Source organism: Carlito syrichta, unplaced genomic scaffold (assembly GCF_000164805.1).
Source record: "Carlito syrichta isolate Samal-C Ts95f unplaced genomic scaffold, Tarsius_syrichta-2.0.1 Scaffold305755, whole genome shotgun sequence".
Classification (NCBI taxonomy): Eukaryota; Metazoa; Chordata; class Mammalia; order Primates; family Tarsiidae; genus Carlito; species Carlito syrichta.
Window position 1 is genome coordinate 165,183 of NW_007249851.1, and position 17,454 is coordinate 182,636.

General features: G+C 35.3%; 1 protein-coding gene across 2 annotated transcripts in view; it reads right to left on the reverse strand.

Moving 5' to 3' along the window:
* UBR2 (ubiquitin protein ligase E3 component n-recognin 2) overlaps window positions 1-17,454 on the reverse strand; it is a 112,028-nt gene that overhangs the window by 27,309 nt on the left and 67,265 nt on the right. For both annotated transcript variants that reach the window (XM_008062570.2, XM_021714749.1), the window contains exons 20-31: window positions 16,672-16,796; window positions 14,644-14,696; window positions 12,405-12,507; window positions 11,213-11,261; window positions 10,635-10,789; window positions 8,861-8,963; window positions 5,779-5,888; window positions 5,590-5,670; window positions 4,769-4,947; window positions 4,137-4,336; window positions 2,081-2,174; window positions 1,066-1,227 (exon numbers count right to left, since the gene is read on the reverse strand). In XM_008062570.2, coding sequence (XP_008060761.1) covers window positions 1,066-1,227; window positions 2,081-2,174; window positions 4,137-4,336; window positions 4,769-4,947; window positions 5,590-5,670; window positions 5,779-5,888; window positions 8,861-8,963; window positions 10,635-10,789; window positions 11,213-11,261; window positions 12,405-12,507; window positions 14,644-14,696; window positions 16,672-16,796 — 1,414 coding nt within the window. The remainder of the gene's footprint in view (window positions 1-1,065; window positions 1,228-2,080; window positions 2,175-4,136; window positions 4,337-4,768; window positions 4,948-5,589; window positions 5,671-5,778; window positions 5,889-8,860; window positions 8,964-10,634; window positions 10,790-11,212; window positions 11,262-12,404; window positions 12,508-14,643; window positions 14,697-16,671; window positions 16,797-17,454) is intronic.

Below are 17,454 nucleotides of genomic sequence, written 5' to 3' on the forward strand. Positions count from 1 at the left end.
AGCCTGTAATCCCAGCACTTTGGGAGGCCGAGGCGAGTGGATTGCCAGAGCCCATGAGTTTGAGACCCGCCCAGGCAACTTGGCGACACCTCGTCTCTACAATAAATAAATATTAGCCAGGCATAGCACGCGCCTATATTTCCGGCTACTTGGAAGGCTGAGGCGGAAGGATTGCTGGAGCCCAGCAGGGCAAGGCTGCGGTGGCTGGGAGTGTGCCACTGCACTCCAGTCTGGGTGACAGAGTAAGACTCCAACTCAAAAAACAAACAACAAAAAAAAACAACATGGGGTTACCCTCAAATCTATTTTAAGAACATTTTGTAGTTGCACAGACTAAGACACCAAAGTTTGAATTCCCAAAGTTGAAGAAAAATAACTGACTTTGCTTTGAATTGAATGCAAATACTAGCACAGAAATGGATAATTTATATTTACAAAACTTATATTAGTATTTGTACATATAAGGTAGGTAACATAATTCTCCACTGAGAAGTGAAGTTCAGATTTGAATAGTAGATAGTATCAAATTCATATATGAAACGAATAGGTCCAATACTCCCATTAACTCAGAGTATCCTGAAAATTATGAAATGACAGAAGTTTTCCATTTTAAACACACCAATGGATTCCCATTTTTTGGCCTGATTCTTGAAGCTACCATTGATTGACCAGTATATTGTAAAACCGTATTTAATATTTAGACTATTCAGTAAAGTCAGTTTGAGTTTCCCCATCTCCTTCTATTAGTTACTAAGCATCTTTTTAAAAAGTAGAAGGGAGATCTTTAAACAAAGAAGATACTACGTTTTCATAAATACGCAGGAATTCTACAGCTTCTACAGTAACTATGGCTAAGAAACAGTTATATTTTGGCTTGTTCCTCTCTAAAAACCAAAATCATATTCCAAAGGTCTGCTAGAAGAAATGATGAAATTAAAAAAAAGTTTGGGAAGCATCTGGGAAACATTATGCAATTACCTAGAATGAGATTTCCCCGATTTATTATTTCATTATCTTTAAAGCAAACTATTCCTTTGTTATAAAGTGTTAGGGACCAAAACTTACTTGTTAAAAATATTTCTTGGAGGAAGTAGCAGAGGAATAACAGTATTACTCAAGCATTCACAAAGAGGGCAAAGGAATTCTCCATTTTCTACATCATAGCTTGTATGTAAGCGTAATCTCTGTTGCCTTCGCTGTTCTTTAGCTTGAACGGAATCAAAATACCTTTCAATCAGAGAACATGAGGTATCAAAAACAATGGTAATTTATTTCCATGAGAGTCATAAGCTCAACATTTTAAATAATTTGTTTTCACAAATAATAGCTCAAAAACGAATATCTGAAAACTGAATTACTTTTGAATAATGATTTTGAGGTTTTTAATAATCAAAACGGATTAAGAGCTCTAAAAAAGGAAATTAAAAAAAAAAAAAGACTGCCATGCAAATAAGCATTCACAAAACAGCATCAGAAGTTTCTTGGTGCCATTGCTGTCTGGCCATTTCCCCAGGGCTAATGGCTACTCATTAGGAGGCAGTTCAGGATAAATCAGGGAGCACAGTGCTAGAATATTAGTAATATTGATTTGTTGGTTTTGCAGAAAGCATAGAAAGCACCAAGGAGAACAAGCTCAGGGCTAGCCCATCTTATCACAGGGAGCCATTACAATCTGGGGAAGTAACAAAGCACGTACTATCATCTTTGGAATCAAGAGTTGTTCACCTTAGACTCAAAGAAAGACAGCATTACCCTTTTAGGGTTTATCCCACTGAAAAAACCCTTTTCTTCATCCACAGTTTGTTAGCTAATATAGATCCACTTTCTTCTTTGGAAAGATAAAGAAGAGACTCTGATATAAAGCTACATTAAAACATATATTTGACATATTATGACTCCTCTACTTTTATGACAAAGCAAATAACTTTTGTTATTTATTAGGTAACAATACAGAGGTTTTTTTCCTTCAACATCTTTAGTTCTTTTTCCCTTTTGCCAGAATAAAATTTCCTCTATTTTAAAATTTCATTTTGAGCCTTCACATAAGCTTCTCTTGATGAATTTTAAGAATATAAATTACCTTTGCCAACAATGGGCATGCATAATGTGCCCGCAGCTACTAGTGTGTGTTCCGCAAGACAGATCAGGGTGCATGAATAACGGGTCATATTTTTCTGCATTATAAACAGATAAACAAAACAAAGCAAAAAACAAGCATTTAATTTTCCTATGACAAACGTACAAGTTTAAATTGTAAAATTCCTGATAAGGACTTGTCAGCTTGAAATAAAATGCTAGTTTATCCCTTTAATTTGAGATACCAGTAATTTATGCAAGAGTCTGGATTATTTAGAAAACAAGACTCTCTAATATTCATTATCCTGAGCAAATTAATTAAGCATCTCTGAATTGTAAATTAAAATTGGAACTCTGTATTTAATTATATACAATGTTTTGAATGTTTCACACTTTGAAGGCACTGAGAGATTCCAATTTCATCCATCATGCTCTGAGCTCAATGCAAAAGGAACATTCTTCATGGGGCTGCTTACATATGTTCAGGGCAGCTGGACCACAAGGATGTCTAATAAAAAGTATTAGACTCTGGCAGTAATAGGGCGCTCCCTAGAGGAGAGTCTGTCTAAAGACATTCATTCAGAGAATAGCCATAATCAATATACCAGAGCCAAAGTGACATTGAAAAATCTGAGATGGAAAAAAAAAAGCAATACAGTCATCTGGTACTAATTTTTATATTAAAAGGAAACAAAAAATGAAGACAAACAAGATGAACACCTGGATTCTTTTGGAATTTTTGGAATTCTCTATATAAACTGGTATAATCATAAAAAAATCTCTAATATTCTAGAAGAAAAATTACTCAAGTTTCAATTTGCTTGATATACTAGAACAGTGTAAATGTCACAGCATGAATAAAATATTTTATAATATAAATTGCAAAAGCATTTGAAAATCCACTTATAGCCAGTCAAAATTTTTTCATCAGGAAGTAACAAATAAAATCAGCCATTTTGTCTTTGGCCTGCAATAAAATTGATAAAGCATCTAGTTCAAATGATTATTTTTAAGATGAAGCAGACCAGTCTTCCACAAGTAAGATGCTTGAGGGCCACACTGTGAAGACTTTCCTTATAGAGAGAAGGCAACCTTATCAAATCTCCTTTCCATCCTGCAATGGGAAAGGCACTGGCTGAAGAAATACTTTGGAAATTCCCAAACAGCTCCTGCTCTCAGGAAATTTACTGGATATTGCTGAGGCATATGCACATAGAACACAAGCCTAAGAGTAGAGACATACATGTGTCTATGGTGGACACGATAATATATTGTCTAGATCCCCTTGTAAGGCATGAATGATGTACTTCCTCGGTTATTGAAAGAGGACCTTCAACTGTCATCCCTCTTTGAGGGAAAACTGCCTCACTCAAGGCCACACCTCTTTTGAAGGCAGCTTACAACCAGTCACTGATCAGTGTAAGGGTCTAAGATCCAGTCTTCTCACCCCCATTCAGGAACAACACCGAAGGGCCATGCAGCTGCAGAGCTTCCATGGAGTTGGCGGAGACCTTTTAGGGACTGTATTACAGCTCAACTTCTCCTTGACCCAAATCTGTTTCCTTCTCCTTTCCACAGAGCCTGATCCCAAGGCTCTATGTCTTGCACAGTAATCTCTATCTCAAGAATCTGCTTTCTGGGGAATGCTACCTGTGGTATCATCACCAATCAAAGTCAGAATTTGGCTCAAAGATCATTTCTCACACAGGTAACTCTCATCACTGTTCTCAAGAGATTCTACTCTAGTTCTGTCCATAAGACAAAACAAGTATTTTTATTTTAGTAAGTCAACAAATTATCACGAGTCTGTAAGCGTGCAGAAAGATGGGAAAGACTGTTCAGCAACAAAGTACATTAACATCACATCACAAAGAAAAGCTTTTCTTTAAATTCCTGGCATTTATCAGCTATGTGACTCAGGGATGATAACTTTCTAGAGTGGTTTTACATCTGCCAAGTGGGGAACTTCTGCTCATGTTACCTGTCAAAGGTACCACCAATCATACTAACTGGCAGTTGTTATTATTAAAAGGGAGGATAAGGACTTAGCTATAGTTTACCTGGATCCTGAATGAATACACTTCTGTTTTTTGATAATACAGTTGATCTTTGAACAAATGCCGCCAAGACCATGGCCCTGCTTTCCACTTTAACTTCCTGCTCCTCTTGACACAATATACAAGTAACAAATGGTCTTTGTTCAGGGACCTGAGTTTGTGCGGGACCCAATGCTGTAAGTGTCATATCTGAAACCATAGGGCTGCAATAAAAAGGTTACAAATATAATGAATGAGCCTAAGAAATGTCTATATAATCATAAAATATCAGATTCCAGGTATGTTCATATTTAACACATGGTTTGATGACTTGAACTGCCAAGAGTCTCTCATATGTATCCATCTCCTTTAATCCTCACAGCAACCCAACACTCAGGTACCTAAACCTAGTGTACTCACTCTTTCATGAAATGTCAAGGGTCTTCTGTACATAGTACCATGTTAGGCATACACATGAATTATCCTATCTATAGTCAGAGATTTCTAGGATTAATTCCTCTAAATGGAGGTCACAAAATTTACCTATCAATTTTACTAAATTACTTTAGGACTAAATGTGTATGCATGAGGAAAAGAGCAACACTGTTCTTGGTTGAGAATGACTGATCAAGCAATTAAATAATTATGCTTTTTACCTATTATCAAGAACAGCAGAAGTTGAAGCATCCAGTTCTAATGTCTGTTGGAAGAGTTCTTTGTTTTCATCAATAAAGTGTCGCTGCATTTCAGACATCTGAGCCATGATCTTTTCTCTGCGCAGTCGGGCAATCTCGGCTTTTCTCTTCCTCTCAGCTTTGTCTTTGTCTCTTGAACTCTGAAATTATGCTCCATTCAATTAGACCATTATATGCTGAATATACATTTTTTCCCTCAAAGCAGAAATATCTTTTATTTTAAGTACTAATTTAAAACTATTCTAAAATCTCACTTAAACAGGAGGAAAAACATTCTTATTCAACCTGTTTTTTTAAAAAAAGCAGACAAAAAATTGCTACAACAAATAGAAATAAATGATGGCCCATTTTTTTTTTTCAAATTTTGTTTTATTCAATTAATTAATTTATTTTTTGGGTCAGAGACTCACTCTGTTGCCCAGGTTGGAGTGCAGTGGCATACTCATGGCCACCACAGCCTCGACCTGCTAGGCTCAGACAATCCTTCCACCTCAACCTTCCAAGTAGCTGGAACTACAGGCGAGTGATACCACACCTAGCTAATTTTTTTATTTACTGTAGAGACAAGGTCTCATCAAGTTGCCCAGGCTGGTCTTGAACCCCTGAGCTTAGGCAATCTCGCCTCGGCTTCCCAAAGTGCTGGGATTACAGACTTGAGCTACTGTATCCGGCCTCCATTTCTTAAATGTTTGTGAATAATATCAAATACCAATTTACTGCACATAAATTTATTCATACTAAACTTGTTACAGACTTTTTTAGTATTATCACACTTTTCATACCTCTTCTGTTATGGTTCCTTCTGTCTCTACCACAGGACTGGTAGATGAACTCTCTCTTATCTTCTTAATAGTATTAAAAGTCTGTAAAAAAGTATTAGTTATTCTGAAGCTATGAAACATTATCACAATGTACAAATGACAAATATTTACTGTTTCTCACAAAGAGCACAGCAATGCAGGAAGTTTTACCTTTAATATCCACCTAATCATGTCTTTGTGGACTTCGAGGTAGGGAGCATTCTGCAGTGTTTCTAGCATGGCCAGTATGCTAGGAGAGTTATTTGGGGCATCACCAGGTTCTAAGGCAGAAAAAGAAAAGGCACAATAATGGCAGCTAACACTTCACAGTGCTTACTCCTATGTATAAGAATATAAATGCAGTTGCTTATAAAATCTATTGCCTGTCATTTGATTACAGCTATACTTAATAGAGATTTTCAATACTTCTTGAGAATGAGACATATTCGGGCTTTACAAACTATTAACTAGAACTTAACTTTAAGCATTCAAAACTGACTATAATTTTTATACCAAATGATTATATTAACATACCTCTAGCAAAATTAAACAAAAATTCAGCTAAAGAAGACTGATCTACCTGAGATCTTACAAGTCTAAGAAAATGAATTAGGATTATGGGGATGCATATATGTATAAATATATCTGCACTGGTTTTTTTTTTTTTTTTTTTTTAACTTTTATTTTTTATTTTTAGAGACAAGTTCTCACAGTGTTGCCCAGGTTGGAGTACAGTGGTGTGATCACAGACTGTGACCTCAAACTCTTGGAACTTTGGGGCTAGAGTGATCTTTCAGCCTCAGTCTCCTGAGTAGCTAAGACTACAGGTGTATGCCACCACACCTAGCTAACTTTTAAAATATTTTGTAAAGTCAAAGTCTCACTAAGTTGCCAGGTTGATCTCAAACTCCTGGGCTCTAGTGATCCTCTTGCCTCCCAAAGTGCTGGGATTACAGGCAGGAGCCACCATGCCTGACCGAAATTTTTCTTTAAAATAAAGAATAACTCTAAATAAAATTAATTTCTTCCTCTAGGAATTCACTGTTTATTTGAAGAAAAGATATAAAAGTCAAGTCCATATTTTCATGAGTACACTTAATCCAATAATAGCTAATTTAGTTTGTAGTTAGAAATATCCAGTTACTGGTTTTCTTAATGTAAGTATGACCACTCTGGCAAAATGTCCCTCATGTTTTTTTTTTGAGTTGGAGTCTCACTCTGTCGCCCAGACTGGAGTGCAGTGGCATGCTCCTGGCCACTGCAGCCTCAACCCGCTGGGCATATATACACACATATGTACACATAAACATGTAAGTATATATGTATTTTATATGTATGGGAAAATACATGTTTATTTTTTCTAGCTTTGTCTATTGAAAGTACCTAGAAAGAAAGACTCCCTAGTAGCAATGAGTACTTGGTACTCAAATCTTAGACTCTGACACTAAAAGGAACCAGAGTTCCTCAAAGAAATATCCAGTTCCAGAGCTGGGGCATGGTAGATATAAGAAGAACTTATAACATCTTGTTGTACCAGAAAGTAAAGAAATGCTTGGGGGCAAAATGGTGGGGGAGAATTTCACAAGAACTTTTCAAGTCCCTGAAGGGACTCCTACTGCCTAAATCTGGTACAATTTGAGCACCCAAATAATTTAGTACAGTATTGAATTTTTTTTTTTTTTGAGTTGGAGTTTCACTCGGTCACCCAGACTGAAGTGCAGTGGCCGCTCCCGGCCACCGCAGCCTCGACCTGCTGGGCTCCGGCGATCCTTCCGCCTCAGCCTTCCAAGTAGCCGGAATTACAGGCATGCGCTACCACGCCCGGCTGATTTTTTGATTTGATTTATTGTAGAGATGAGGTCTCGCTGCCCAGGCGGGTCTCGAACCCGTGGGCTCAGGCAATCCATTCACCTCAGCCTCCCAAAGGCGCAGGATTACAGGCTGAGCCACCGAGTCCGGCTGTCCCTCTTTCCTAACACCGGAAGAGATTGAACCAAGTGATATTTATACTCTTCCAGACCTAAAATTCTATAGCTGTGCATTAGTGATCTGACTCTAGATAAGGGAGAGGTTTCTTTGCAAATAACAAATATAGCATCCTAATTATATAAATGTTTAAAGAGAAATAAATAAGAGTAACAATGTCCAGAGAAAATGAGAAAATGATGATGGTTTTTAAAAAAAGAAAAAGAAAGTGAGAGATAACCTGATATCTTACAATGATGACTGAATGAAATTAGGGCGTGTTCTGTGTGGTTATCCTAAAATAAAAACACCAGAGACAAAGAAAGCAAAGAATACAATGTTAATCCATAGAAAAGAGTAGGGGAAAGCTGGCACCCAGGAAGAGAGTCTTCAGTGGGGGAAGGCAGTTTCTCCTCTTCCTCCCACTTACTTGGTTGAGGGCAAAAAGGAAAAATAATAGCAGCTAACAGGACTGCTTTCTCCCTGTCCCCTGGAAGTAGGAATCCTCACAGTCATTACTGTTTAGGAAGAAGTGGCACTGAACAAAGTTACAGAAGTAATCCTTTTCAATCAAGGCATTTACAAACTCTTCTCATTTCACCACAAATTCATTTAAATATATCTTAGCAAATGGCTGAGTGCAGGTCTGATGAGGGAAAGTACAAGATGAACGTAGGCATCTTTTTATTTAAAAAAAAATTTTTAAAGGCAGATTCTTGCTCTGTACATGAATGTCTACTGCGAAAGTCTCTCAACTTGCCTATATGTTTGAAAATTTTAAAATAAAAAGCTAAAAAAAATCCCTGGCCTTCTAAAAAGAAGTATTGTTACTTTATATAAACTGACAATCTAATCCAGTATAGCTAAGGTTTTAATTTTCAATACCATAAAATCTTAAGCTTTGATAAGGTAACAACAACAATTTACTTTGTGTTTTTAAAAATATATCCTATAGTTTAAGTATATGTGCTACACCAATTTGATTCTTTTTCCTTTTTTTTTCATTCACCACTGATCAGAAGGCATATACCCATCTTCAACTAAGGGCTCTTCATTATTTTTTGTTGTTTATGGGTTATTTTAAGTATGTATAGGCCCTAGGAATTTTTATAAAAATATATCAGGATCTAATACAGTACCTTTAGTATACAGATGAATACATATAGCCTCAAATATCTGGATTCAATAATACCCATTTAGAATCGAAATGATCAAATAAAAGGTTATAAGTGATTATTTAAAATCACTTAGATCTTGACTTAGTTTAGTAAAAAGTGTATATACATACTTGATATCTTCTGAGTGAAGGTAAATGTTACTACATGCTCTTCCATGACATTCTCTAAATGTTGTTTTTCTTCTTGTAGTGCCATTCCAATTAAATGTAACACCTCAAATGAAATGTTTTGTAACTTTTAGTTTTAAAAAAATTAAGTACATATTTTTATAAGAAATAGCAAAAAAGAATTAGTTTACTACTGAAAAAAGATAAATCAAACTATTAAAGACTAAATGCAATAAAAAACAATACGAAGCAAAGACTGAGGCTCATTTTCTAATAAAGAATATTCAGCAAGGAAAACAAAATTTTCTACATCAGTGAGGAAGAAATTTCAATTACAAATTCTTAGGATGTGACTGGCAATTCATATAATTTTCAGTTTTATTCCAGATCTATACTACAGTCCTAAAAAAAAAAAATCTTTCAAGAATGGGTGGCCAAATAATTACAAAGCTGAAAGTATCTATCATGCAATTATCCAGTCTATGATACTACCTAGGTTCAATTTCTTTTTCTAAGAACTAAATTTTAACCATCTGATGAAGAGACGTATTTTTAGCTCTAAAGCCACATAATTTATAAAGTTTATAGTTGTTCAGCATACTTCAAAAAACATTTCTTACCAGATTTCTAAGAACATATATAACTACTCTAACTCATTTGTATTTTACCACTCTTATCCCATTCCCCAATTTGTGAAGGAATTATGTGTGTGCTTTCTCTGTATCTTTTCCTCCAAATAGGGCGACTGTGGTTGAGAGAGACTTGGAAGACCTAGGTTAGCCTGAATGACATAAAGCAAATATACACATAAGGCAAATACTGTTCATTCTTCTGTCTAACTCATCTTTTGCTCACATAATGCTAACAGTCTCTAGTACACCATAGCTCCATGCTTTTACATTTTAAATGTTTAAATATGGGATGGGGGTGTAGGTATACACATATCTTAGCCAGTAAGATATTTGGGTCTGCTGAGACAATAGGAAAACATGAAAGCTTTGGAGGAGAGCTTGACTTCATTTGAATCCTGGCTTTTTTGCTTGCAAGCTATACACTCTCAGTGAACCCTATGTCCATCACTTTAAACAGAAAAAAACAGCTCCCTCCAGAGTTCTGAAGGTGACAAAGACTGTATGTAAAGTGCCAGAAGGAAAAGGCATGAAGTAAGCATTCTATTAACTGAATAATAATGATTATATCACTTACTAGTTGAGTATCATGGAACATTAACTGAATCTCACTGAAACCTGGTCTCCTCATCTACACAATAGAAAAAGTTATATCTATTCATAGGAGTGTTGTGTGAATTAAATGTGATAATGTTAGAATGACTTACATTAAGGCTATATAAAGCAAAATATAAACAAAGTTCTAGATTTGTCACTTATTAGCTATAGGACCATAAGTCTCTGAGTCTCAATTTCTTCAACTGTAAAATATGGATTTTTAAAAAAAATAATTAAATTAGAAACATATGTAAAAGGGAACATATCATGCCAATATCAGAGTACTGTATACATAAAGACCAGAACCAATCAAGGAGAGACAGATTAGCCAATGGGACTGAGGTCATCACAACCATAGAGGATAAAAAAAAAAAATCTGCCAGACACTTGTTTTCATTGTCAGACACAAAAGCAGTAACAATATACTATATTTCAAATTAGGCAATACAGAACATGTATGTCCTATTTTTTCTGTGTATAGATACTGAGAAGGGTATTTTGCTTTTACTATAAAACACTAAAATAGAAATAATAAATGTCATCAAACCTACCCTTTGTAGCATGGATTCTGACCAGGCATATCCATTATGTTCCACAGCCCACTGCAGAATTGTTCCCATGATGCACAACATGACATCTGACTGCAAAATGTTAACCAAACTTGCAAACAAAGGACAGAATGGAGGCAAAACTGGAGGTGGAAGGGCTGAAAATAAAAGTATTATGCGCTTCTTTTATGGAATATGCTTTTTAAAAAACTATCCTTTTGTTACATACTTTTGATAGTCTTTATTCAAAGTGTATTTCCTAACACACAGCTTAAGGGTATATTTTACCTTCTCAAGGTCAAATGCATAAAATAGTTACATAAACAGCAGCAGTAAAAAGGAAAGCCTTCTTTTTCCTTAGAAAGGTCTTAAGATCTGCAATAAAACCATTAACCTAGAGGAACTTAGTACATAGTACTTCTGTATTAATATATTTATTATTTATTTGAATAGGAGAATCATCACTCAGAAAGCTAAAGACAATCATTATAGTTAAGGACAATCTTCACAGTTAATAGAAAACAATGTTTAAAAAATAAAAGAGACAGGCATGTAATTTTTGGAGAGAAGATTAAAAATACCTGTATCTTCTCTATTTTGTCTTTTCAATTTCCGTTGAGCTTCTTCTGCCTAATAAAAGAGACAGTAACTTGGTTAGGGAATTTGTAATACAAAACAACTTAATATCCAAAACCAGTGACATAAGTCAATTTTACTGCATTATCTTCTGATTTCAGAAGACTCTTATCCTTAATGTTGTAGTCCTCCCCCAAATGGATATGTCAAGGTTAATTTTTTCCACTAAAATAATCCTCAAATGAATTCTCTGTTGCTTTAAAATGCAAGGACAATATGTACAAACCCACACCATAACAACTTATTTAGGTCTGAACTCTATGACATTCATCAAAAATGAATTAAAAGCTTCATGTTCAAGTTTTGTTTAATACCATTTATTGAAAAAGCATTTTTAAGAGAAGACTGCTAAAAGACAACATTTAATTATCTAAGAATGATTAGAAAAACTGCATAAGTCTCTATGGAAAAGCATGTTAAATAATACCACTTCTGAAATAGGTATAAAATGGGTTAACTGTTTATAATGCAGGTTGAAACTTTGTCTTCAAAAGCTAACAAAATACAATTATGTATGTATGTATGGGTATGTATTTAATTAAATAGCTCTTGTATAGTATGCACAAAACATCAGGGTGAAAACCCAAAATTTCAGGTGGCGATATTCTAAGTAATTTGTACTTTCTTCTTTATACCTTTTTTTTAATTTCCAAATTTCCTATAATAAAAATGTATTCTTTTACAATCTGTGAAAAATAGTAAATGTTGTTTAGGAAAAAAACCCCAAAAATCCAAGCTGGGTACAGCAGTGGGAGCCTGAGATCTCAGCTACTCAGAAAGCTAAAGCAGGAAGATTCTTGAGTCCAGGAGTTTGAGGCTACAGCATGCTATGATTGTACCTGTGAATAGCCAATGTACACATACAGTGTGTACACAGTATGATCCTGTCTCTCTCTCTCTCTTTTTTTCAATAGACAGGGTCTCACTCTGTCACCCAGGCTGGAGTGCAGTGGCGATCATAGCTCACTGTAACCTCCAATTCCTGGGCTCAAGTGATCTTCCTGCCTTAGCCTCCCAAGTAGCTAGGACTATAGGGACACGTCATCATGCCTGGTTGAGACCTTGACTCTTCAAACAAACAAACAAACAAACACACACCCAACCTTTCTCCACTACTCTTTTAATTTTCCCAATTACCTTGGATTGTTCTGCCCTTGAAAAGTGATAGAAATACAAATTGAACTCTTTGACACATTCTGGTTTCAATTCATACATGCCTCGTCCTGTTAATCCAGGTTTCCTATGAAAGAAAAGTCCTTAGAAATTATTACTATAGTCACACACTAATGCACAAGACAGTCTTTTTTCTCTATTAGGACAAGAAAGCAGAGCTCCCATATACCGCTGGTGCCTGTTAAGCTAGAACTATTTTCTGTAGGTTAATTTGGCAATTTAAATCTAAAGTTCTATGTGCGTTCACTTTATCTACCATGTCGACTTTGAATTTATCCTACTGGACAAGTGACTGTAATGAACACTGTGAGGCAACAATTTAAGAAATAACATGGACTAGGTTACTTAAACTGTAAAATCTTCAAATGATTGAACAGCATTAAGAGTGGTATTAATTTCTCTATTTTGACTTGTACAGATGTCTGTGTTAAGTTCTATTAAGTGGAAAAAAGGGTTTCAGAACTTTCCTAAGCAAGTTACAAAACCCAGAAGCCAAATAAGACAGAAAGAGTTTTAAAAACATTTGTGTGAGGCTGGGTACGATGGCTCATGCCTGTAATCCCACTACTTTGGGAGGCCAAGGGGAAAGGATTGCTGAGTTCAGGAGTTTGAGATCAGCCTGGGCAACATGGCGAGACCTTCATGTCTACAATTAAAAAAAAAAAAAAAAAAAAAGCCAGACGTGGGGGTGCACACATGTAGTCCCAGTTTTTTGCAGAGCTGAGGTGGATTGCCTGAGTTCAGAAGTTCAAGGCTGTGGTGGTAGTGGTGATAGTGCCATTGCACTCCAGCCTGGGTGACAGAGTGAGACTAAAAAAAAAATTGTGTGAAATGACACCATAAAGAAAGTTAAAGACCAAGTGATAGACTAAAAGAAAATACTTGCAATATATAATAATTGATATCTCCTATGTATATAAAAGTGCTATGGAATAGTAAGATAGGAACAAACAATCATAAAGAAAAGTACATAAAACTATGAAAAAAAATAGGTAGCCAATAACCACATGAAAAGATGTTTAACTTCACTGGGAGGTAGAGTAATGGAAATTAAAATTAAGGTAACATTTGTCACCCATCTAATGTGTAGAAATTAAGAATGTATATATCAACATGCTAACAAAGTTGCAGGACACTCTCATATCCTGCTAGTGAGATTATAAACTGATGACCTTTTTGGGAAGGTAATTTGAGGTACATATCAAAATGTAATATATACTTTCCTTTTGATCTAGCAAATCCTCAAAGAAACACTTTTATAATCAAAGAGACACATGTCAATGATACATGTACAATATGTTCAATACTTGCTGTTTATAATAGAGAAAAGCTAGAAATTAAATATCACACCAATAGGGAAGGTTAGATACATCACAGAACATAACTACAAATAAGTAAAAACAAAAGAATGAAGTAGGCCTATATGTACTGACAAGTTATAGTAAGTATTCAAAAAAAAAAAACCCAAACAGAAACATAAAAATACCCTGTTAAAGTTTAATTTTAAAAGTGGTCATAAAATAGGAAATACAAAATGAACTATTTTCTGTTAAGGAATATATCTTTCCAGTCACTTTCACATATAGTGAAATAAGTATAGAAATAAAGTTTAGAAAGACAATAGAAATTATCTGAGTGCCTGGATTAAAGGTAGTATTTTTTTCTTCATACTTCTTTGTATTTTCTCTAAAAGCATGTTGTTTTTATAATCAGCAGAAACAACTGTCATTGGGTTGGGAAGCAGGGGAAATGCAAGATTAAGACACTGTCTAAACAACTTTCAGGGTATCAACTAGTTTATTGACTGAGGAAGACAATGGACACCAGGAAGGCATTTAAAGGCCATCCCACAATTTAAGTAATGGAAACACAGCACTTCTAAGAAATCACAACGCATTTACTTAGATCACTGCTCAGTTTAATTTCTATTATTTGAAACCAGCAGCTATGAACATCTATTCTGAAGGCAATTAAAACCTCATAACGCTACTTTAAGTTGCTGAATGCAGGGTGAGATCAGAAAAGTAAAATGCCAGTTAAGAAATCTAATTTAGAACTACAATTTGAAAATGTCTGTCACTCTCTGAAAGCAGCAACTTCATTCTCACTTCCATCAAAGGAAACACTCTAAAAAAACCCAAAGGACACAAAAAAAGTATGCATTTAAAAAAAAAGAACATGAAATACTAGGAAGTAAACTCACTTGAAATGGGCAACTGCTTCAATTACACTCTCCATGCCAGTCTCTTTGTTCTCCTAGAGGTACAGGAAACAAGTGCATTTCATTTTAATAAGAATAACTACGAGTACTCTGAGCACTGTGATTTATCTCACTAACTTTCATAGCAACCCTATGAGGTAGATATACTATTATCCTCATTTTTACAAATAAAGATTTCATAGTAAACATAATGATTAATATATAATTAGGTAGATTTAGTTGGTGAGCTGACATTCAAGTTGATATAATTTTATAATTTTTAAAAAGTGACTACCATATAGAATCAAGGAAGAGCTTTCAAAAGAAATTAAACAAAAGCAAAATATATAAAACATTGAAATGAAATTTGTATAAAATATCTGTACAATTTTAGGAAATAGTTACACAAAGCTTTTTATCTATTTTCAGTAAAACAGTACTTCCCAGATCATATTCCATTTACAACAAGATGTTAATAGGAATTCTGTGAATAAATAATTTTTTTGGTCAAAACGTTTGGAAAATGTATCACTTTGTATAAGGCATAACCACCTTGAAAATGTTTTAAATTTTATTCTTCCTTAAAGTCTAGGCTAAACTATAACTGCCTGAACATCTAACAACTCAGGATTCATCTCCTACATTTAAAAAGGACAAGCAGTTTTTATCCTGATTAGATGTTCAGTGATACTAATAAATTATTAATTGTTGTATTTTTTTTTTGAGTTGAAGTCTCACTCTGTCACCCAGACTAGAGGGCAGTGGCACAGTCAAAGCCATCTCAGCCTCAATCTTCTGGGCTCTGGAGATCCTTCTGCCTCAGCCTTCCAAGTAGCCGGAACTACAAGTGCGCGCTACCACTCTCGGCTAGTTTTTTTTTGATTTATTGTAGAGACCAGGTCTTGCCAAGTTGCCCAGGCGGTTCTCAAACCCTTGGGCTCAGGCAATCCACTCGCCTTGGCCTCCCAAAGTGCTGGGATTACAGGCTGAGCCACCGAGCCGGCCAACTGTTGTTTTTTTATACATGGATAGGTTTTTTAAAAAACAAAAAAACACCTATTATACTGTCAAATGTACCCAGGGCTTCAAAACTGTCTCTGGTTGAGAACCACTGTTTTAGATAGTTTTATGTAGTCCTATTGACAGATGAAATGGTAGCTCTAGTAATCTCTACAAAACAGTCCTGTGGGGGCACAGAGGCTAGTGGCTGGGATATAGATGAAACAAGATTGCCAGCTGCTGAAGTTGGTCATGGACTTTTTATACTATACTTTCTATTTCTGTAGACATTTCAATTTTTTTATAATACAAAATTTAAAAGAAGTATTACTATGCAACAAAGATAGGCTGAAATCCCAGAAAAATAAACATTAAGGTTGAAAGTTTTGACCTATGTTTCAAATTAGGGAAAACATTTTGAAAAGTCCCAATGAAAATAAAGTCCCTTCTCAATTATTAGGGTTTAGTTTCTGAGAAGACCCATGGCTGAAAAATAGGTGGCTCAAAAATTTACAACCCCTGGGAGGAAAGACAGTTGGAATTCAACCTATAAATGTCCTGTGACTATTCTTTTACATTTACTAAAATGAAATAATGGCTCATTACTAAGGAGAAATCTTTGAATGCTTGAGAAGAAAAAAGCTCTGGAAAACTTCATTTAGTCTACTCCGCGCGGGTAAGTAGGTATTCTTCACTTCCTTCCTCAATATACTAGGCTATAAAGTACTATCTATATGCATGGCAACTTAATAATATTAACCTCTAAGGGGACAAAAATTCAGCTCTAAGGACTGGGTGCCCTTATCTCTTTCACGGCTTTGTTGCAAAAGATTATAGTCCACTCTGTTTTCCACTCCTAGTCTCTACCATTCTCTTTTTCTAATTATTTGTAAGAGTGATTGGAGTTATACACATCCTAGAACTGTAGTTTTTACAATTGTGGAAAAGCTATATAGAAGTAAATCTATACATACTAGACTGATAGGTAGGGAAAGATTTCTATAATTTTCTTTTTAAAATGTAGGTACTTACATCTTCAGGTAAAGACTTTACCAATTCACTATGAGCCATAGGTTTGATACTCAACTGATGAATTATCTCCCGCTTGATTTCATCTGTAGCGTTTACCTGTCCAACTCCAGGAGTAAATCTCTCTCCTATCAAAAACACAAAAGGATATAGACACATATTTAACATGATCACAATACTTATGTGATGTATACTTATACAGCATCATATATTTCTCTATTTTAGTCTCTTTGAGAAATGGGAAAGCAATGAGTGGTCCGGTAATAAACTAGAGAGACTAGCTCCTGGCCATATTTCCGAGTCTCAGACACAACATGTGAGGGCCAGATTTAGGCAGTGGAGAGAGCTCTGCTTGCTATTTTAGGAGAATGGGATCAGAAGGGTGGGAAGGATTTAGATGTAATCAAGAAAACTTCTTTCACTCCATCTTCCTTGTGGCAGCAAGGATGGAGAGCTTTCCTTTCCCTTTCTGTCAGGTGGCAAGTAAGACATCAACTTCTGAGAACTTCTTCACTGGTTTCACCTCCTGGCAGAAGCCAGTATTCTCTATAGTCTATGGAGGGTTGAAAATAACAGGAGAGGGGGTAGAAGGTAAGGGATAAATGAATGGGAAAGATGGGGAAAAGGACTTCAATGATAGATAGTAAGAAAAGAAATCAGATCTTCATTAGCTTGGAATTATTACATTTGAAGTCAAGAAGACACTTACACAACAAACCTAATGGAGAGAAACATAAGTAAGACAAAAAGTAACAGTAAATAGCTCCTAAATATCCTATTCCTTGC